The sequence below is a fragment of the Rhinoderma darwinii genome, chromosome 3, assembly GCF_050947455.1.
Source record: "Rhinoderma darwinii isolate aRhiDar2 chromosome 3, aRhiDar2.hap1, whole genome shotgun sequence".
Classification (NCBI taxonomy): Eukaryota; Metazoa; Chordata; class Amphibia; order Anura; family Rhinodermatidae; genus Rhinoderma; species Rhinoderma darwinii.
The window spans coordinates 89,572,857-89,595,228 of NC_134689.1; the positions used below are offsets into that span (position 1 = coordinate 89,572,857).

Genomic DNA, 22,372 nt, shown 5'->3' on the forward strand with positions numbered 1-22,372 from the left:
TCCCTGAAAAAATGGCCTATTGAAATTTTCTTGAAAATATGAGAAATTGCTGCTAAAGTTCTAAGCCTTGTAACGCCCTAGAAAAAAAAAAAAGTACGTGAAAAAAAATTATGCAAACATAACTAGTAACTAGTTAACTAGTAACTATTTTGCGTGGTATTACTATCTGTTTTACAAGCAAACATTTAAATTCAGAAAAAAATTTTCACTAACAAAGTACAATATGTCATGAGAAAACAATCTCAGAATCGCTTGGATAGGTAAAAGCGTTCGAGTTATTACCACATAAAGTGACATGTCAGATTTGAAAAAAATCATCTGTGTCCACAAGGCCAAACCAGGCTGTGTCCTAAAGGGGTTAAATGGGTTTCTTGAAGGCACAATATATGAGGGTTGAATTCACGTATGTGTGTAAACAGCAGTGTTCCACGTCACAACTGTTATATACGGTTTATATTTGTTATATTTATGACTCACATGGAAACGAAGACCCATTTCCTGTAGGATTGAAAATGATCTCACATCTCTCAAATAGGACTTTTATTTAAACAGTGAAATTGTGATACGCATACATTTGTACATAGTCGGTATAATATCATCAACCCAAGTCATATTTCAGAACATGAGAGAAAAAAAAAAAACAGACTTCAAAATATATAACTCTTCTGGCAAAGCAGGGAGATGTACATAACGTTGCCAGAGCATGCCTAAAACCGTGGCACTAAGGTATATGGGGTAAAAACTCGTGCCATAAAAATCAACAGATAATACTTCCATAGGTAAACATGTACAGTGAAGGAAATAAGTATTTGATCCCTTGCTGACTTTGTAAGTTTGCCCACTGACAAAGACATGAACAGTCTAGAATTTTTAGGCTAGGTTAATTTTACCAGTGAGAGATAGATTATATATAAAAAAAAAAAAAAAAAAAATCATTGTCAAAATTATATATATTTATTTGCATTGTGTACAGAGAAATAAGTATTTGATCCCTTTGGCAAACAAGACTTAATACTTGGTGGCAAAACCCTTGTTGGCAAGCACAGCAGTCACACGTTTTTTGTAGTTGATGGAGGTTTGCACACATGTTAGATGGAATTTTGGCCCACTCCTCTTTGCAGATCATCTGCAAATCATTAAGATTTCGAGGCGGTCGCTTGGCAACTCGGATCTTCAGCTCCCTCCATAAGTTTTTGATGGGATTAAAGGTCTGGAGACTGGCTAGGCCACTCCATGACCTTAATGTGCTTCTTTTTGAGCCACTCCTTTGTTGCCTTGGCTGTATGTTTCGGGTCATTGTCGTGCTGGAAGACCCAGCCACGAGCCATTTTTAATGTCCTGGTGGAGGAAAGGAGGTTGTCACTCAGGATTTGACGGTACATGGCTCCATCCATTCTCCCATTGATGCGGTGAAGTAGTCCTGTGCCCTTAGCAGAGAAACACCCCCAAAACATAATGTTTCCACCTCCATGCTTGACAGTGGGGACGGTGTTCTTTGGGTCATAGGCAGCATTTCTCTTCCTCCAAACACGGCGAGTTGAGTTAATGCCAAAGAGCTCAATTTTAGTCTCATCTGACCACAGCACCTTCTCCCAGTCACTCAGAATCATCCAGATGTTCATTTGCAAACTTCAGACGGGCCTGTACATGTGCCTTCTTGAGCAGGGGGCCCTTGCGGACACTGCAGGATTTTAATCCATTACGGCGTAATGTGTTACCAATGGTTTTCTTGGTGACTGTGATCCCAGCTGCCTTGAGATCATTAACAAGTTCCCCCCGTGTAGTTTTCGGTTGAGCTCTCACCTTCCTCAGGATCAAGGATACCCCACGAGGTGAGATTTTGCATGGAGCCCCAGATCCATGTCGATTGACAGTCATTTTGTATGTCTTCCATTTTCTTACTATTGCACCAACAGTTGTCTCCTTCTCACCCAGCGTCTTACTTATGGTTTTGTAGCCCATTCCAGCCTTGTGCAGGACTATGATCTTGTCCCTGACATCCTTAGAAAGCTCTTTGGTCTTGCCCATGATGTAGAGGTTAGAGTAAGACTGATTAATTGAGTCTCTGGACTGGAGTCTTTTATACAGGTGACCATGTAAGACAGCTGTCTTTAATGCAGGCACCCAGTTGATTTGGAGCGTGTAACTGGTCTGGAGGAGGCTGAACTCTTAATGGTTGGTAGGGGATCAAATACTTATTTCTCTGTGCACAATGCAAATAATTATATATCATTTTGACAATGTGATTTTCTGTTTTGTTTTTTATATAATCTATCTCTCACTGGTAAAATTAAGCTAGCCTAAAAATTCTAGACTGTTCGTGTCTTTGACAGTGGGCAAACTTACAAAATCAGCAAGAGATCAAATACTTATTTCCTTCACTGTAAGTTTAAATATATATGGAATATCAAGCCAGAAGAAGGTCAAACAACGAAAAGCATAGTATCCAGCGACAATCTTGCACTTGCCAAGTGATTAGTACCAACCGACCCAGTAAGTCTCATCTTGGGATACCGTCTTGATGCAAGGAAACAGATAGAATATTTTTCCCAAATAGTAAGGTAATTCGGGTAATCCAAAAAAAGCAGATTTAAGAATAAGAATAAGAGATTCAGTGTTCCAGTATGTCAAGTTCGAAAAAATATTGCCATTCCAGGTCAGGTTCGACAAGGTATTAGTTTACTTCTCACCCACTCATCCGCATCCTGTGGGGAATTACAGTAGATGGATCTGTCACCGTCTACTATCCTCAACCTTGCAGGGTAAGACATGGCGTTCGGTATAACCAAATCTCTCAAGAGCCTCTTGATGGCTAGAAAGGTCACGTGCCGTTTTTATAGGTCAGCTGAAAAGTCAGGTAATCTAGAAACAGCAGCTCCATTATATTTGATCTCCAGAAGCATACGTGTCAGGCGTAGGATCGTATCCCGGTCATTGCAGTTAAGCATACAGGCTAGAAATTGTCTTGGCGGCGCTCACGGGGGTGGTGGCCTTCCCGGTACCTTGTGAGCTCTTTCTACTGCGAAGGCTTGCAAGAAGGGTGCATCTGGGAACAGATCTCTTATCCATTTCAGGACGAAATCACCTGGGTACTGACCTTCAACCCTCTCAGGCATGCGGATTATCATAATATTGTTTAGTCAGAGCCGGTTCTCAAGATCATCCGACTTTTGCTTCCAGAGTTCTGCCGCGGACTCCAGGTCAGCAATGGCACCTGGTAAGGATGCTGTCCTATCGTCTAGGCCAGACACACTGTCCTCCACGTGGGTCAGGCGTTCCCGCATGACTTGCATGTCCTGCCTGATGAGACCAATAGCGATCTTAACTTCTTCCAGCTTACTGGTAAACAAGGTTTTTACAGTCCGAAATAGCCAATAATAGTTTATTGGTCATTTCAGACAACGTGGACTCCGGGATCTTCTCTGTTACGGTGTCTGAGCCTTCAGAGGATTCTCCTTCTCTAGTGCGCTGTGGCAAAGGGGTGCGGCCGCCCTCTTGCCCATCTCTCTGAATAAAAAAAAATTTCTGCGGCCGTTTCACTTCTAGTAGAGCTCATACCGGCTGTTTTATCTGCTTTCAACCGTCTGGATATTCGGGACAGAATTTTTGAAGTGGAAGGATAAATGCAGGATAGTAATGGCACGGGTTTAGTGCGGAGTTACAGACCCATACGAACGCTCCCACTGCACGCCAAGCCACGCCCCGATAAGATGTATTTTTTAACTGTACCATTTAATGGACCATAAATAGTACTGAAAAAACGGAATTGGGCAGAAAAAAAAAAAACACAATAAAAAACAAACAGCAATTCGCTCATAGTATTTATGGGTTTCTACAGCGTTTTCGGTGCTGTAAAAATAGATGTTCACATCCAGCCGAGAATTCCAGAAACAATAGTGCAGCAGCTTGTGCTATAGTTTCCGGTAAAACCACGGACAAACCGACGGAAACCATTAAAGCCGCAAGTGTTATCTGTCGTGAAACTAAACCGCTGCTTTCTGTGCTTCAGCTCCTCTGACAAAGCAGAGCAACGGAAAACCTAACGCTGATGTGAAGGCCTAACGTTATTCTGTCTAACCAATCAGATGGTGCGGTCCCTATTGACAGCACCATCTGAGGGTTTAAACGGCCGGGAACGGCTCCTAAGCCCGCGCCATCTTGTAACAGCGCACATCTGCTTGACAGATCTTCAAGGATTTATAATTGGAGTTAGAATTTATACTAGATATTCCAGCCTAGTATCAAAAGTTAACACTGTATTAGAACCTAATCGGATTTGCTGACAAATTTCCAGCAGATGTCCACAGCAAGGCTACATTTAATGTGAAGGACGGAGGCCTGCGTTTGCCCTCGGCACTACCCTTTCCGATATTTATCAGTACACCCACAGTTTAAGAAAAACTAAAACTAAACGAACGTGACATTTATCTTCGAAACAAATCACCTAGAACAGCACTTTTTTTTTTCTTCTTTTTTTAAACAGAGTTAATACACAGAGGATAAACTGAAGCGAAATGTGGACTAGGACTTACTTTGAGTTTTCCCTTGTTAAAAGCACAGACAGACACTTGATATGCAGAGTGGCCCATGTCCACAAACACTACAATCCTTGGCTTCTCCTCTGGAGCAGGCAGATCTTGCTTATAAATTCCATAGGCGAGAGCAACTGTATCAAAAGAGAAAATTAAAACCACAATAAAAAAATAAAATAACCGTAAACTGACAAATTCGGTTAAGTAAGGCTGTGTTCACATCAGCATTAGTTTCCAAACGACACTACTATTGATTTTGTCAAAACAAACGGAAACCTTACACAACGATGACAACGGAAACCAAAATCAATGGAAGCATTAACATTGAAATCAATGGTACTGCAAACGGAAAACCTATGATTTCCATTTGTCTTTCCGTTGAGGGGTTCCTCCGACGGAAAGGTCCGACGGAACCCCTCAACGAAAACCAACGCTTATGTGAACAGGCCCTCAGCAGAGAAAGTCTGACATATAGCATGTAAAGAGAAATGTATGCCCAGGACTGGATACTTAATTGAATTACATCAACTTCTTGTGAACTGGCCTGGTGCAACTATTAAAAAAAAACCTTTATATTTTCAAGATATGTGCAAAACGTTAAAGGCTGTGTAAATGTTTGAAGGTGGTTTTTTAAAATAAAAAGGTGCATCAGTGTGGTAATAAACTTTGTAAATACATTTTATTAAATATACTTTTTACAAGACAGCTGCTCTGTGTAGAGAATTCTCTACACAGAGCAGCATCATCTAGCGCTATTCACCTGACTGGTTCATTGTTGGAGGGTCATGCGTGTCTGTGACAAGCAGGATCTACGTGTAATCTATCACATCTAAGCTCACAACTGGATCGTGCACGTCTCCCGCCGACAATGAACCCGTCAGGTCTGTGGAACTAACAGATTGTGTAAAACGAGCGATACAGCTGTTCTATATAGAGAAAACAGAACAGCTGTAGGCTGTATCTCCAAAAGTAAAACGATTTTTTTTTTTTTTAATTACACTGAAACTGACTAATCTATTAAAAAAATAATAAAAAGAACACTCAAAAAAAGGTGTCCATAGCCTCTAACTGACCTGAATAGTGCCATTTTTCTGAACACCCCCATTCCGGAGATATGGGCCACTGTTTTGTTGGCTACCAATATGCCAATTTGCTGTAGTTAGCCAACAGAGTGGAGCTAGATTCCCTACCTCTGATGCTGACCAATCAACGCAACATGACAGTAGTTCAAGCCATATTGGCGAACTACAGTAAATTAGCATATAGGGAGCCAAAGCAAAAGCGGGCCATATCTCTGGAACTGGGGGAGGAGGGTCTAGGTAAAAAGAAAAATATCAGGGAGACGGCACTATTCAAGTCAGGTAACCGGTTCAACTTATGCGACAGGTCCTCTAACACTATTAGGAGAGAGATCATGCACTCCCTATCATCATTCTGGCTATGTGAATGTAAATGCGTGCATACAGTAGATTTTGCTCACACTCCCATGAATACTCTAAAATTATTATTTATAAGATGCCACAACTTAACCCAGCCTACAGAATGTATTCAAGTTGTGTCCAATTCTGCTGTAGAAGGACCATGGGATATCACGTAGCGCAATTCCAGACGTCGGAAAAGCAATCGTGCCGAATGTGAGCATCACAGGGATTCGGACAGTGATGGAACCCCTGCAATAGTCACCATGAAAACAGCACAAAGCAATATGGATTCGGCAATGCTTGTGGGCTGGGTTTCACAATACGAACTAATGCGCAGAACAGCACCCAATCAGATTTTGCCATTTCATATAAAATGGAGGACAGGAGGAGAGTGTATGGCACATCCTCTACTGGAGAAAAACCATAACACAATACTATCATAGACCATAAAAATATTTTACATGTGCAATTAATTCTCCTTCAATAAGCAAATCTTTCAATCACGGAAGAATTGGTGAAAGGGTTTGGTTCCTTCAGAGTGACTGTAAATGATAGACCATGTAGATATATACCAGCTAATCCCGATGTACTTCCTAGGAAATAAGCTTTAGGCCACAATATACAGTGATCTAAATACACCACAATTCCAATCTGTTAGAAGGGCCACCAGCCCCTTAAAACGACTAGTGGGATGCTGGCTTCTCTATTTCACAGACGGCATTTGTGAACTGGGATGGACAAGACCGAGTTATTGTAAAAGCTTATCAAAGATGACAGTGTATTCTACCATTACATATGAGAGGAGACGGAAATCATGGCATTTACTCCAAAAAAGGCAAAAACACTTGTACATTTCTTACCTGCAGTAGTTTCATTTATTAATCGTAGACAATTCAGCCCTGCGATCTGCGTGGCGTCCATTACAGACCTCCTCTCTGCATCAGTGAAGAAGCAGGGAACCTGAAACAAATCGCAACCTCATAACAGTCAGACAAGCTCTTCTGCAGGTTGGACTTTATTTACCATTTTACTCATCTTGTATGGAGCCTATGTTAGGCTATGTTCACACAGAGTTTTTTTTCAGGCAGAAAATTCTGCCTGGAAAAATCAGCTCCGGTTTTTTTTTAAATTTATTTTTAATTAAGTGGTTTTGCACCACAAGCGTTTCTTTGTCGCGCTTTTTTTTTTTTTTTTTTTACAGGCAAAGAGAAAAATCACAAGCGGATTTTGACATAAAACGCATCAAGCAACAAGTCTGCCGTTTGCTGCATTTTATCTGTCTCCCTATTATTTTAATGTGGTTTTTGAGGTGGAAAACCCCTCAAGATAGGAGCGACATGCCCTTACTATCACAAGTTTTTAATGTCCGCGGAAAAAAAAAAAATAAAACAAAAAAAACAAAAAACCTCCACCTGCCACTGAAAACAATGGGAAGCAATTTCTTCCGTTCTTCGCTGCAGTTTTTCACACGTGTCAAAAAACAGTGAACAGCGCCTTAGAGTTCAGAACCACAAATCTGTGTAGCCCGGTCCATAAACCAGACCCTGTATATAGGTTTGGCAGATGCCTGGGGGAAAGTCACCTTCTAGAATGACTAGAGGAATAATGGTCTGTGAAGGTTTTGCAGGAATTGGGCTATGTTCCTTATTTCCAGTTGGGGAATCTTAATGCTACAGTGGACATAATAAACAATCACATGTGGTAACCATTTGGGGTAGGCTCTTTGTTCCAGTATGACTGTGCCCCTATGAACAAAGCGAGGCTTATAAAGACAATGTGACAAGTTAGTGGTTGGGGAACTCGGGTAGCCTGCACAGAGGACTGCCCTCAAACCCACTGAACACCTTCGGGATTAATTGGATATCTGACAAGCTTGCCAACGGTTTCTAATAACCAGCAGAACCATGAATACTGCTCTGGAGTATAATAAAAGTATGTTCTTGAAGTTAGTTAGTATTGCCACTGTGGAAAGGAAAAGGCGTTTCCAGGTGAAATAAATAGGTTACAGGACATTCATAAGATTACACTTCAAGCCATCAGAGCGACTACTAGTTTTCTCCTTAAGATTAGGTTTTAGAATTCTTATAGGGGATATCCAGTGACTTTTTTTCTCAGGCCATGCAGCGCACGAGCACAGAGGAGTTTTACTAATAAGGAGGCAAATTGGGCGGACATTGAGGAGACTGTGGACCAATAGGACGCCTCAAACCCGGGTGTACGCCGGAAGTCTAGGGTTTTGAGGCATCCTATTGGTCCGCGGCCTTCTCAATGACCGCTCATTCTTTGCTATATTTATGTATCTATATTTACAAATATATGGGGTACATATATTATGATGGGGATCACAGAAATCTGAGGTGCTGTCACAGGACAGAGGGGGCGGAATAATTAGTAAAGAACATCACTGTGTCGTTACGCATGTCAGTGAGGTATCGACACAGGGCTGCGTGTATTCTAACTCTCGTGCACGAGCCTGTGTCGAGAGAAAAAGAGACCGATGTAAATCAGAACTTCCGGCAGGGCAGAGGTAGGGAGAATAGGAAGGAAAGTCTTCAGAATTAATACAGACTGTATATTAGCAACTTTATTAAATAGTTATAGAATGTTAGGTCAAAATGCTGTGTCCCTGGAAAACCCCTTTAAACTTCACCAACCTAAATGTCATACAATCATAAAGGTATTAAAACTATTGGTAAAAAAAAGGAAATACTTACAGCAACAACACAGTCAACTACAGGTTTCTTTAAGGCGCTCTCTGCGGTTTCTTTCAGTTTGGTCAGCAGCATACCAGCAACCTGCTCTGTAGTGAAGTTTTTCTCTTCCTCCAAATACATGACCTAGACGATATAATGTTCATTTCATAAACTTATCAGTCGCTAAAAAGAGAATAACCACCAAGTTGGAGAAGTATGGCCCTAGATTACATTCAACAGCATGTGCGATACCAGCCTAAGGCCCCATGCACACGACTGTAAAAAACCTCAGTTTTTGCGGACCGCAATTACGGTCCGCAAAAATGGACCCATTCACTTTCATTGAACGCGGACACCTTTCCGTAGCACTACGGAAGGGTGTCCGTGCCGTGAAAATGTTCAGAAAATTATGGAACATGTCCGTTCTTTTGCGGGCCGTGCTCCCATACTTTGTATGGGAGCACGGCCCGAAAATGCGGCTGTCAGTCGGCGGCCGGCCGTGCCCGCGTGATTGCGGGCACGGTCGTGTGCATGGGGCCTTAGAGAACATCCACATGCAGCGGATTTAATGCAGAGATATCTGCAACTGTCCAAATTATTTGAATGGGGTTTGCAGAAATCCATGAACACAATGCAGAAACAACCCCATTAAGAAGTACGGAAGGGATTTTCAGTCAGAACAAAGGGGTTAATTAAGATAAACTCCTTAAATAGGTTTTCCCACAAACACATGTATCCCTTATCAAGAGAATAGAATACACATGTGTGATCGCTGGGGCTACGACTGCTGAAAACCCCAGCGATGAGAACGGGGGACTGAAAGTTCTCCGAACTGCTCTATTAGAAAGGAGAGCAGGTGCGCAAGTTCGGCCAGTGGTCTTTTAATGTCTATGGGATTTCCGGGACCACTGTCTCCGGTACCCCCAGCAATCGCACACGTACCCCCTAACCTGTAGATAGGGGATACAGGTGTTTGTAGGAAAGCCGCTTTAACCCCTTAAAGACCGCCCACCGCCTTTTGACGGCAGGCGGTGCACGCGCTTACTCTACCGCGACGTCTTCTGGCGTCGCTGTAGTAGTGGCTGATGAGCGCTCACCCTCTAAGAAGGAGCTGTAACTAGCAGCTCCTGATCTTGGAGAAGCCTGCTGAATACAGCTGGGATCGGAAAACATTCCAAACCCAGCTGTTGAACTCTGATCGCCGCGGTCCGTGACCTTGGCAAGATCAAGGGGAACTTCCCTCTTTGATCGCGTCAATAGAAACCCGGTGACGTGATCAAAGAGCAGGGAATCCCTCTGTAGTCGGCCCTGGGGACCTAGAAAGGACCCCAGGGCTGTCTGTTCAGTTTGCCTGCTGTTAGAGCACCCTATGTGCAGCCCTAACAGCAGCCTGTGTCATAGTGACATAGTATGATGTAATGTATTAGCATACGCCTGTATGCTAATACGAGTAAAAAATAAAAAGTTATACATAAAGTTATCCCTTAATGGGATTATACAAAAAAACAACAACTATACTTTGCATAAAAATATATATTTTATCGCCCCTACACTAAATAAAAACAAAAAACCTATACATATTAGATATCTAAACGACCGTAATAACCTGACAAATTAATTGAACTGGTTATTTAGTGTGAAACGTGAACAGGCTAAAAAAAGAAAGAAAAACAATGCCGGGAATCGCTTTTTATATAGGGACGGCATAAAAATATTTTTGTTTTTCCCTTAAAACTGAAAAAATAAAATAAAAAAAATACAACTTCTCCCACATAAAACAATTCCTCATACGGCCACGTCAATGGAAAAAAAAAAAAAAGTTATGGCTGTTGGAATGCAGAGGTATAAACTGAAAAATGTAGCGGTCATTAAAGAGGCTCTGTCACCACATTATAAGTGGCCTATATTGTACATAATATGATCGGCTCTGTAATGTAGATTACTGCAGTGATTTTTTATTTAGAAAAACGATAATTTAACAGAGTTATGACCTATTTTAGCTTTATACTAATGAGCTTCTTAATGGACAACTGGGCGTTTTACTTTTTGACCAAGTGGGCATTGTGGAGAGAAGTGTATGACGCTGACCAATCAGCATCATACACTTCTCCCCATTCATTTACACAGCACATAGCGATATAGATATATCGCTATGTGCAGCCACATAAACACACTATAACGTTACTGCAGTGTCCTGACAATGAATATACATTACCTCCAGCCAGGATGTGATGTCTATTCAGAATCCTGACACTTCGCTAACGTTTGTAAGATTTTCAGCAAGGCATGCGTAATCTCGTTTTAAATGACAGTTTACAGCGTAATCTCGCGAGACTACTCTTACCTTGCTGTAAATCTCACAGAAACGAAAGCGAAGGGTCAGGATTCTGAATAGACATCACGTCCTGGCTGGAGGTAATGTATATTCACTGTCAGGACACTGCAGTAACACACACGTGTGTGTGTGTGTGTGTGTGTGTGTGTGTGTGTGTGTGTGTGTGTGTGTGTGTGTGTGTGTGTGTGTGTGTGTGTGTGTGTGTTTTTTATAGCTATATCGCTATGTGCTATGTAAATGGGGAGACGTGTATGACGCTGATTGGTCAACTAGTGGACAACTCGGCGTGTTTTACTTTTTGACCAACAACAAACTCATTAGCATAAAACTAAAATAGGTCATAACTCCGTCAAAAATGATTGTTTTTCTAAATAAAAAACACTGCTGTAATCTACATTACAGCGCCGATCACATTATGTAGAAGATAGGCCACTTATAATGTGGTGACAGAGCCTCTTTAAGACCTTTTCAGGGCCGGTCATTAAGGGGTTAAAAGGACCAAGTAAATTTTGGCCTTGAGAACCAGAACAATTTTTTGATTTGTCCTCTTTGCATCCCGGCACTTCTAACTTAGATTTTTTTTTTGCTTGATGCAGTAGTAGGAGACTATTTTTCGATTTTTCGTGTGACAAGTTGTACTTTATGTAGGTTTATCTTTTAATTTAATAATTTTTTTTGATGCAAAAATGCAGAAAAAAAAAATATATATATAAATGACGCTATAAATTTGTTGTGCAGTGATTTTACTTTTTTCTTTAGATTTATGTATTTAACGTCATATTTTCTAGGACAGGGCTACCCAAACTATTGGTCACCCCCTGAGAGTTCATGTGACGACCTCCGGGCGCCGCAAGCCACTCACCCATGTCCCAGTTTCAAATGCATCTACATCCTCAGGACATAGATACCGTTAAATCCAATCCTGAAGCAGGGAGCGGACTGCTCCTTGCTACAGCATTCACTAGGTAATGCTGGTCGTGAATAGCTCGGCGCAAAAATGCACAATGTACAGTAGTGACGTCATCACGCCTGTGTGCACAGCCTGGAAAAGCAGAGGGATCTCCTCCACTCGTCGTGGATACATGGAATTTTAAGTAAATATATTTTATTTATAAGGCGCTGCAGGGGGGTCATTAGCCTGGGCGTGAGGGCCGCTGCAGGGGGGTCATTAGCCTGGGCGTGAGGGCCGCTACAGGGGGGTCATTAGCCTGGGCGTGAGGGCCGCTACAGGGGGGTCATTAGCCTGGGCGTGAGGGCCGCTACAGGGGGGTCATTAGCCTGGGCGTGAGGGCCGCTACAGGGGGGTCATTAGCCTGGGCGTGAGGGCCGCTACAGGGGGGTCATTAGCCTGGGCGTGAGGGCCGCTACAGGGGGGTCATTAGCCTGGGCGTGAGGGCCGCTACAGGGGGGTCATTAGCCTGGGCGTGAGGGCCGCTACAGGGGGGTCATTAGCCTGGGCGTGAGGGCCGCTACAGGGGGGTCATTAGCCTGGGCGTGAGGGCCGCTACAGGGGGGTCATTAGCCTGGGCGTGAGGGCCGCTACAGGGGGGTCATTAGCCTGGGCGTGAGGGCCGCTACAGGGGGGTCATTAGCCTGGGCGTGAGGGCCGCTACAGGGGGGTCATTAGCCTGGGCGTGAGGGCCGCTACAGGGGGGTCATTAGCCTGGGCGTGAGGGCCGCTACAGGGGGGTCATTAGCCTGGGCGTGAGGGCCGCTACAGGGGGGTCATTAGCCTGGGCGTGAGGGCCGCTACAGGGGGGTCATTAGCCTGGGCGTGAGGGCCGCTACAGGGGGGTCATTAGCCTGGGCGTGAGGGCCGCTACAGGGGGGTCATTAGCCTGGGCGTGAGGGCCGCTACAGGGGGGTCATTAGCCTGGGCGTGAGGGCCGCTACAGGGGGGTCATTAGCCTGGGCGTGAGGGCCGCTACAGGGGGGTCATTAGCCTGGGCGTGAGGGCCGCTACAGGGGGGTCATTAGCCTGGGCGTGAGGGCCGCTACAGGGGGGTCATTAGCCTGGGCGTGAGGGCCGCTACAGGGGGGTCATTAGCCTGGGCGTGAGGGCCGCTACAGGGGGGTCATTAGCCTGGGCGTGAGGGCCGCTACAGGGGGGTCATTAGCCTGGGCGTGAGGGCCGCTACAGGGGGGTCATTAGCCTGGGCGTGAGGGCCGCAACAGGGGGTCATTAGCCTGGGCGTGAGGGCCGCAACAGGGGGGTCATTAGCCTGGGCGTGAGGGCCGCTACAGGGGGGTCATTAGCCTGGGCGTGAGGGCCGCTACAGGGGGGTCATTAGCCTGGGCGTGAGGGCCGCTACAGGGGGGTCATTAGCCTGGGCGTGAGGGCCGCTACAGGGGGGTCATTAGCCTGGGCGTGAGGGCCGCTACAGGGGGGTCATTAGCCTGGGCGTGAGGGCCGCTACAGGGGGGTCATTAGCCTGGGCGTGAGGGCCGCTACAGGGGGGTCATTAGCCTGGGCGTGAGGGCCGCTACAGGGGGGTCATTAGCCTGGGCGTGAGGGCCGCTACAGGGGGGTCATTAGCCTGGGCGTGAGGGCCGCTACAGGGGGGTCATTAGCCTGGGCGTGAGGGCCGCTACAGGGGGGTCATTAGCCTGGGCGTGAGGGCCGCTACAGGGGGGTCATTAGCCTGGGCGTGAGGGCCGCTACAGGGGGGTCATTAGCCTGGGCGTGAGGGCCGCTACAGGGGGGTCATTAGCCTGGGCGTGAGGGCCGCTACAGGGGGGTCATTAGCCTGGGCGTGAGGGCCGCTACAGGGGGGTCATTAGCCTGGGCGTGAGGGCCGCTACAGGGGGGTCATTAGCCTGGGCGTGAGGGCCGCTACAGGGGGGTCATTAGCCTGGGCGTGAGGGCCGCTACAGGGGGGTCATTAGCCTGGGCGTGAGGGCCGCTACAGGGGGGTCATTAGCCTGGGCGTGAGGGCCGCTACAGGGGGGTCATTAGCCTGGGCGTGAGGGCCGCTACAGGGGGGTCATTAGCCTGGGCGTGAGGGCCGCTACAGGGGGGTCATTAGCCTGGGCGTGAGGGCCGCTACAGGGGGGTCATTAGCCTGGGCGTGAGGGCCGCTACAGGGGGGTCATTAGCCTGGGCGTGAGGGCCGCTACAGGGGGGTCATTAGCCTGGGCGTGAGGGCCGCTACAGGGGGGTCATTAGCCTGGGCGTGAGGGCCGCTACAGGGGGGTCATTAGCCTGGGCGTGAGGGCCGCTACAGGGGGGTCATTAGCCTGGGCGTGAGGGCCGCTACAGGGGGGTCATTAGCCTGGGCGTGAGGGCCGCTACAGGGGGGTCATTAGCCTGGGCGTGAGGGCCGCTACAGGGGGGTCATTAGCCTGGGCGTGAGGGCCGCTACAGGGGGGTCATTAGCCTGGGCGTGAGGGCCGCTACAGGGGGGTCATTAGCCTGGGCGTGAGGGCCGCTACAGGGGGGTCATTAGCCTGGGCGTGAGGGCCGCTACAGGGGGGTCATTAGCCTGGGCGTGAGGGCCGCTACAGGGGGGTCATTAGCCTGGGCGTGAGGGCCGCTACAGGGGGGTCATTAGCCTGGGCGTGAGGGCCGCTACAGGGGGGTCATTAGCCTGGGCGTGAGGGCCGCTACAGGGGGGTCATTAGCCTGGGCGTGAGGGCCGCTACAGGGGGGTCATTAGCCTGGGCGTGAGGGCCGCTACAGGGGGGTCATTAGCCTGGGCGTGAGGGCCGCTACAGGGGGGTCATTAGCCTGGGCGTGAGGGCCGCTACAGGGGGGTCATTAGCCTGGGCGTGAGGGCCGCTACAGGGGGGTCATTAGCCTGGGCGTGAGGGCCGCTACAGGGGGGTCATTAGCCTGGGCGTGAGGGCCGCTACAGGGGGGTCATTAGCCTGGGCGTGAGGGCCGCTACAGGGGGGTCATTAGCCTGGGCGTGAGGGCCGCTACAGGGGGGTCATTAGCCTGGGCGTGAGGGCCGCTACAGGGGGGTCATTAGCCTGGGCGTGAGGGCCGCTACAGGGGGGTCATTAGCCTGGGCGTGAGGGCCGCTACAGGGGGGTCATTAGCCTGGGCGTGAGGGCCGCTACAGGGGGGTCATTAGCCTGGGCGTGAGGGCCGCTACAGGGGGGTCATTAGCCTGGGCGTGAGGGCCGCTACAGGGGGGTCATTAGCCTGGGCGTGAGGGCCGCTACAGGGGGGTCATTAGCCTGGGCGTGAGGGCCGCTACAGGGGGGTCATTAGCCTGGGCGTGAGGGCCGCTACAGGGGGGTCATTAGCCTGGGCGTGAGGGCCGCTACAGGGGGGTCATTAGCCTGGGCGTGAGGGCCGCTACAGGGGGGTCATTAGCCTGGGCGTGAGGGCCGCTACAGGTGGGTCATTAGCCTGGGCGTGAGGGCCGCTACAGGTGGGTCATTAGCCTGGGCGTGAGGGCCGCTACAGGTGGGTCATTAGCCTGGGCGTGAGGGCCGCTACAGGGGGTCATTAGCCTGGGCGTGAGGGCCGCTACAGGGGGTCATTAGCCTGGGCGTGAGGGCCGCTACAGGGGGTCATTAGCCTGGGCGTGAGGGCCGCTACAGGGGGTCATTAGCCTGGGCGTGAGGGCCGCTACAGGGGGTCATTAGCCTGGGCGTGAGGGCCGCTACAGGGGGTCATTAGCCTGGGCGTGAGGGCCGCTACAGGGGGTCATTAGCCTGGGCGTGAGGGCCGCTACAGGGGGTCATTAGCCTGGGCGTGAGGGCCGCTACAGGGGGTCATTAGCCTGGGCGTGAGGGCCGCTACAGGGGGTCATTAGCCTGGGCGTGAGGGCCGCTACAGGGGGTCATTAGCCTGGGCGTGAGGGCCGCTACAGGGGGTCATTAGCCTGGGCGTGAGGGCCGCTACAGGGGGTCATTAGACTGGGCGTGAGGGCCGCTACAGGGGGTCATTAGCCTGGGCGTGAGGGCCGCTACAGGGGGTCATTAGCCTGGGCGTGAGGGCCGCTACAGGGGGTCATTAGCCTGGGCGTGAGGGCCGCTACAGGGGGTCATTAGCCTGGGCGTGAGGGCCGCTACAGGGGGTCATTAGCCTGGGCGTGAGGGCCGCTACAGGGGGTCATTAGCCTGGGCGTGAGGGCCGCTACAGGGGGTCATTAGCCTGGGCGTGAGGGCCGCTACAGGGGGTCATTAGCCTGGGCGTGAGGGCCGCTACAGGGGGTCATTAGCCTGGGCGTGAGGGCCGCTACAGGGGGTCATTAGCCTGGGCGTGAGGGCCGCTACAGGGGGTCATTAGCCTGGGCGTGAGGGCCGCTACAGGGGGTCATTAGCCTGGGCGTGAGGGCCGCTACAGGGGGTCATTAGCCTGGGCGTGAGGGCCGCTACAGGGGGTCATTAGCCTGGGCGTGAGGGCCGCTACAGGGGGTCATTAGCCTGGGCGTGAGGGCCGCTACAGGGGGTCATTACCCTGGGCGTGAGGGCCGCTACAGGGGGTCATTACCCTGGGCGTGAGGGCCGCTACAGGGGGTCATTACCCTGGGCGTGAGGGCCGCTACAGGGGGTCATTACCCTGGGCGTGAGGGCCGCTACAGGGGGTCATTACCCTGGGCGTGAGGGCCGCTACAGGGGGTCATTACCCTGGGCGTGAGGGCCGCTACAGGGGGTCATTACCCTGGGCGTGAGGGCCGCTAGAGGGGGTCATTACCCTGGGCGTGAGGGCCGCTAGAGGGGGTCATTACCCTGGGCGTGAGGGCCGCTAGAGGGGGTCATTACCCTGGGCGTGAGGGCCGCTACAGGGGGTCATTACCCTGGGCGTGAGGGCCGCTACAGGGGGTCATTACCCTGGGCGTGAGGGCCGCTACAGGGGGTCATTACCCTGGGCGTGAGGGCCGCTACAGGGGGTCATTACCCTGGGCGTGAGGGCAGTTACAGGGGTCATTACCCTGGGCGTGAGGGCAGTTACAGGGGTCATTATCCTGTGTGAGGGCAGTTACAGGGGCCTCTCAGATGGGATTCCCTGTGACGCGATCAAGGGGGCGGTCCCCCATTTACTTTTTCCATTTGAATGGTGCGATGAGCTTTGGTCGAAGCATTCAAAGGGTTAACAATCTAGATTAGAAGTTTCTTTGATCTCCGCCATTAGAGAAGTGCTGCCTCTTATTGTGCCTGTGCAAAAACCATGAGGAGTATGCTTGCCATTGTGCGGCAGGACGTCATGGCGCTCATGACGAGCAGACTCATGCAACCAGTTAAAGAGAAACGGGTCAGCTACTTCTCCAGAAACAGCGCCACAATTGTCAACGGGCTGTATCTGCTATTGAAGTGTAGCCCAAATCACTTGACAAGTGTGGCACGTTATTTGAAAAAAAAAAAAAAAAACAGACCTCTTCCAACAAAGTTGTCCTCTCCTCCTCTGAAGAGGGGACAAGCCCTCCTCCAAAAGAGACAGTTGCTTTAATACCTGAAGCATTAGCTCAGATCACAGAAGGAAGAGGAGTTACTATAGGAGAAATGTATTACATTGTGACTTATCAAGGGAACAGGCAACAATGCAATGATGTCCAGATCACTCTTCTCTGGAGCAAACAATATGCCCATTTCATACTTGCAAGGTCATTGGTAGAACATAGGTTTTCCCTTTCCAGCCTTGGACCTTATTCACACAACAGGGTTTCCCAGCCGTTCATAATTTCGGCCGTCACACGGCCGAAGAAGGTACGATAGACTACCGATTTTTTGACGGCCCGGGAAACCCAGTCGGCAAAAAATGGGACATGCTCTATTTTTGGCCGTTCTCCCGGCTCCCATAGAAGTCTATGGGTAGCGGGTAATACACGGCCATCACTGGAATGTGTCCCAAGTTACGGCCGTGTCTTCAGTCACTCGCCCTCTCTCCTTCTCCTCTTCACAGTGCGAAGTGCATGTGAGGAGGAGGAGGAGGGTATTTTTTTTGCTCCCTGTAGGAGCAGAATCCCCAATCCCCGGCCACAACTTCGGCAACGCTGGGGCCGGGGACTCCGCTTCAGAAGTGCCTGACGTACCGGTGTCAGGGACTTCTTCTGGAGCAAAAACACTGGCCACAGGGTCAAGGATTCCGCTTCAGAAGTGGCAAAAAATGTATAACTTAAATTCATAAGAATTTAAAACGGACAGGGAAAAAAACGGGTCAAAAATCGGCCGTTAAAGCAGCAAAACTGCCCGGAAAGGAATCGGAACGAATGCAAAACAGCTGGGAAGAACTGTCCAAAACGGCATTTTTTTATCGGCCGACACTTGGACCCAGTCGTGTGAATAGAGCCTTAATTCAGCCTATGGACAGTTGCTACTGTGGAATGACCATGTGTCAAAAAGATGGGCTGGATGGAAACAAACGTGATATCCAACCTATTTTTGATAGTTTCCGTATTTTTCGGACTAGAAGACGCAGTTTTTTTTAGCAAGAATGAATCTTGCTAAAAAGTCCCTGCGTCTTCTAGTTCGCAGTCAAGGAACCCGGCATCACCGGGCGCCATGACCGCTTCATTACTTAAAGATGTGCCGGCACATGATGGAGCTGGAGGGGGGGGGGGGAATCTATGGAGCGGGCTCACACACGGAGCTCCATACACTGCAGGTGTCAGCTTCTGACACGCTGCTCTAGCGGCCAGGAACAGCAATTTTGCTGTCCCTGGCAGTTCAAAGGGCTTGTGCCATAAACCACATGGATGTGTGATCGATAAGGAGAATGGGGACCTAACGTTACCAAGAGCGCTGCATGAGAAGATGTGACTTCCGCGTAGTGTCCGGCAGTTTCATAGCGATCAATGGGATTCTCCTGCGCCTGCGCAAGCGGCTCTCCATTGGATCTCTAAGGAGCTGCGGAACAGATAAGCCAGACACAGAACCTGGAACTTCAGGCTTCTCATGTATCGCTTTGCGTGACTTTCGGTCCCCTGTTCTCCTTATCACTGGGGGTCCCAGCAGTGGGACCGCCAGCAATCTCACATGTAGCCCCTATCCTGAGGATAGGGGATAAATGCGTTTTATTGCAAACCCCTTTAAAGGATGGGTGTTGCGAAAAACAAATGTTTATATAATTTTTTTTTAGTATGTTATTAAAATAAATTTTATTTATTTGTGTTTGTGTTTTACTTTTTTCTAACTTTTACTTCTCTATGGGGGCTGCCATTTTGTTTTTCATCTCTGTATGTGTCGATTAACGACACATACAGAGATGGAATACGGCAGCTACAGTGCATAGGAGTCAATGAACGGGAGCCGTTCCATTGACTCTGCTCTCTGGCTCTGTACTGCGCAGATGCAGGTCAGAGTCACATAGAGCAGAGTAGCTGTTTGCAGGGAGAGAGCAGGCGCCATCTTGAAGACCAGCTGCACTGCAGGTAAGGTCTGTGTCGCTGCATGTCCCACCTCTCTCTCACAGACCGCCGCTCTCGTGACCCCCGACGGCCCCCCCCCCCTTGTATGAAGGACATATGATGCAACTGTACTGGGAAAGCCCTGAACGATAAATCTCTAGTTGTGCTGAGACTGTTTGGGGATGTGACTAATGAACCTCAGTCTCAGCACAACTAGATTTATCCTTCAGGGGTCTGGGAAAGCTGGATGACCACCATTGCCCCTCCTACTGGAGTGTGAGGGGTTCATTAGTCACATCCATAACACTCCAGTAGGAGGGGGTAATGGTGGTCACCCAGCTTTCCCAGACCACTGAACGATAAATATCTCTAATTGTGCTGAGACTGAGAGGTTCATTAGTCACATCCCCAAACAGTCTCAGCACAACTAGAGATTTATCGTTCAGGGGTCTGGGAAAGCTGGGTGACCACCATTACTCCTACTGGAGTGTGTTTGGGGATGAGACTAATGAACCTCTCACACTCCAGTGGGAGGGCGAATGGTGGTCACTCAGCTTTCCCAGACCCCTGAACGGTAAATCTCTCTAGTTGTGCTGAGACTGTTTGGGGGATGTGACTAATGAACCTCTCAGTCTCAGCACAATTAAGAGAGATTTATCGTTGAGGGGTCTGGGAAAGCTGGGTGACCACCATTACCCCAACTACTGGAGTGTGAGAGGTTCATTAGTCACATCCCCAAACACACTCCAGTAGGAGGGGCGATTGTGGTCACCCAGCTTTCCCAGACCCCTGAACGATAAATCTCTAGTTGTGCGGAGACTGAAAGGTTCATTAGTCACATCCCCAAACAGTCTCAGCACAACTAGAGAGATTTACCGTTCAGGGGTCTGGGAAAGCTGGGTGACAGCCATTACCCCAACTACTGGAGTGTGAGAGGTTCATTAGTCACATCCCCAAACACACTCCAGTAGGAGGGGCGATTGTGGTCACCCAGCTTTCCCAGACCCATAAACGATAAATCTCTAGTTGTGCTGAGACTGTTTGGGGATGTGACTAATGAACCTCTCAGTCTCAGCACAATTAAGAGAGATTTATCGTTGAGGGGTCTGGGAAAGCTGGGTGACCACCATTACCCCAACTACTGGAGTGTGAGAGGTTCATTAGTCACATCCCTAAACACACTCCAGTAGGAGGGGTAATGGTGGTCACCCAGCTTTCCCCAGACGCATATATAACCAGGAAAGGGCTGGATGGACGGGCTGAGGGTGCACAGGGTTTTTTGGTGATCCCCCTGTGTCATGTGATCGGACCTAGGTTACCGATTCATCAGACGGGGTTCGTGTCACTATAAATCTGTCAATAACAAGAGACCGTGCACTCAGGACAAGCAGTGCTCTCATGCCGTAGTTGTGTGGTTCTGTCTGCAGTGATGGCGGTGGGTGGCTCTGACACCCTCCTCCCCCGTCGGGTCATCTCAGGACAGAAGGGGTGTCCGGATTGGAGACACAGCGCCGCACCTGTCCTCAAGTTTTGTCTGGTATTGCAGTTCACCTCCATTGAAGTGAATAGGACAGAGCTGTAATACCACACACGACCTGAGGACAGGTGCGGCGCCATGTTTTCCTGGACGACCCCTTTAAGACTTTTCCCGTGTGTGTGGCAGAGCGGAGTGTGCACGGGCGCCGCTGATACTTCATAGCTGCTTATCAGCTGTTTTGAAGAAGCAGCGGTGAGCACACACACACACACACACACACACACACACACACACACACACACGCAAAATCAAGTGTTATCAAGCGTTTTTTTATGTGTTTTTTTGCACGTAAAATGTGCAAAAAAAAACATGGCAAATACACAGCGTGTGAAACGGTCAACTGAAAAGTCATTCACTTCACTTTCATCATTCTAAGGCTGGGTTCACACGACCTATTTTCAGGCATAAACGAGGCGTTTTACGCCTCAATTTACGCCTGAAAAGACGGCTCCAATACGTCGGCAAACATCTGCCCATTCATTTGAATCTGTTTGCCGACGACCTGTAATTTTACGCGTCGCTGTCAAAAGACAGCGCGTAAAATAACAGCCTCGGCAAAGAAGTGCAGGACACTTGAGACGTAATATGAGCTGTTTTTCATTGAATTCAATGAAGAACAGCTCCAAATTACGGCCGTAATTGACGCCTCGCAAAACGCGAGTACGAGCAATTACGTCTGAAATTACGGAGCTGTTTTCTCCTAAAAACAGCTCCGTCATTTCAGACGTAAATGCAGTTAGCGTGTGCACATACCCTAAGGGTATGTTCACACACAATGTTTTCAGCTGAAAAATAGGAAGCAGAACGCCTACAAGCATTTGCCCATTGGTTTCAATGGGAAATACGGCGTTCTGTTCCGACAGGGCGTTTTTTACGTGGTAGTTTTCCAAAAACGGCACGTAAAAAGACGCCCGACCAAAATGAAGTGCACATCACTTCTTGGGACGTTTTTGGAGCCGTTTTTCATTGACTTTATAGAAAAACAGCTCCAAAAACGGCCATTAAAAAAAAGCGAGTTTGATTAAAAAATGGCTGAAAATCAGGAGCTGTTTTCCCTTTGTTTAGTAAGCATGTAAACATACACTTAGCCTTTTGGTGTGTCCTATAACTTCTTCCAGCTGCAGAATCACACACAAAATGGCTGCCGGACACTGCTTAGCAATTTGAAGACACCTTTTCCTGGCTTGTGAGGGGGGGGGGGTGAGGTCCCCTCCCACATTTACAGCAGCTGTGAGTCAGGTTGCTTTGCCTTATTCACCTTGCTGTAATTCTGGGAAGTGCTCCCCCTGGTGGCCAACATTGGAAAACATGTCAAATTATTATTTAATTTTTAATACTTTCCACCATACGGAAAAAATTAATAAATACAGCAAAAGACGTAAAAAATATAATAGAAATAGGTAACGACACTTAAAAAAAAAAAAAAAAAAAAAAAAGGTTTAATTTGCGACACATTCCCTTTAAATACCGTGGTCAACAGCGACCGTGGCATTTATAGGGATTTTTCTATGAAGGACATTTATGACATCCACAGGATATGTGAAATGTCGGATA

At 48.6% G+C, this 22,372-nt stretch overlaps 1 protein-coding gene across 1 annotated transcript in view; it reads right to left on the reverse strand.

The window, feature by feature from the left end:
- The window catches only part of HSPA4 (heat shock protein family A (Hsp70) member 4), a 105,490-nt gene that overhangs the window by 56,933 nt on the left and 26,185 nt on the right, over positions 1 to 22,372 (reverse strand). The window contains exons 4-6 of the mRNA XM_075856453.1: positions 8,668 to 8,790; positions 6,814 to 6,913; positions 4,533 to 4,666 (exon numbers count right to left, since the gene is read on the reverse strand). Coding sequence (XP_075712568.1) covers positions 4,533 to 4,666; positions 6,814 to 6,913; positions 8,668 to 8,790 — 357 coding nt within the window. The remainder of the gene's footprint in view (positions 1 to 4,532; positions 4,667 to 6,813; positions 6,914 to 8,667; positions 8,791 to 22,372) is intronic.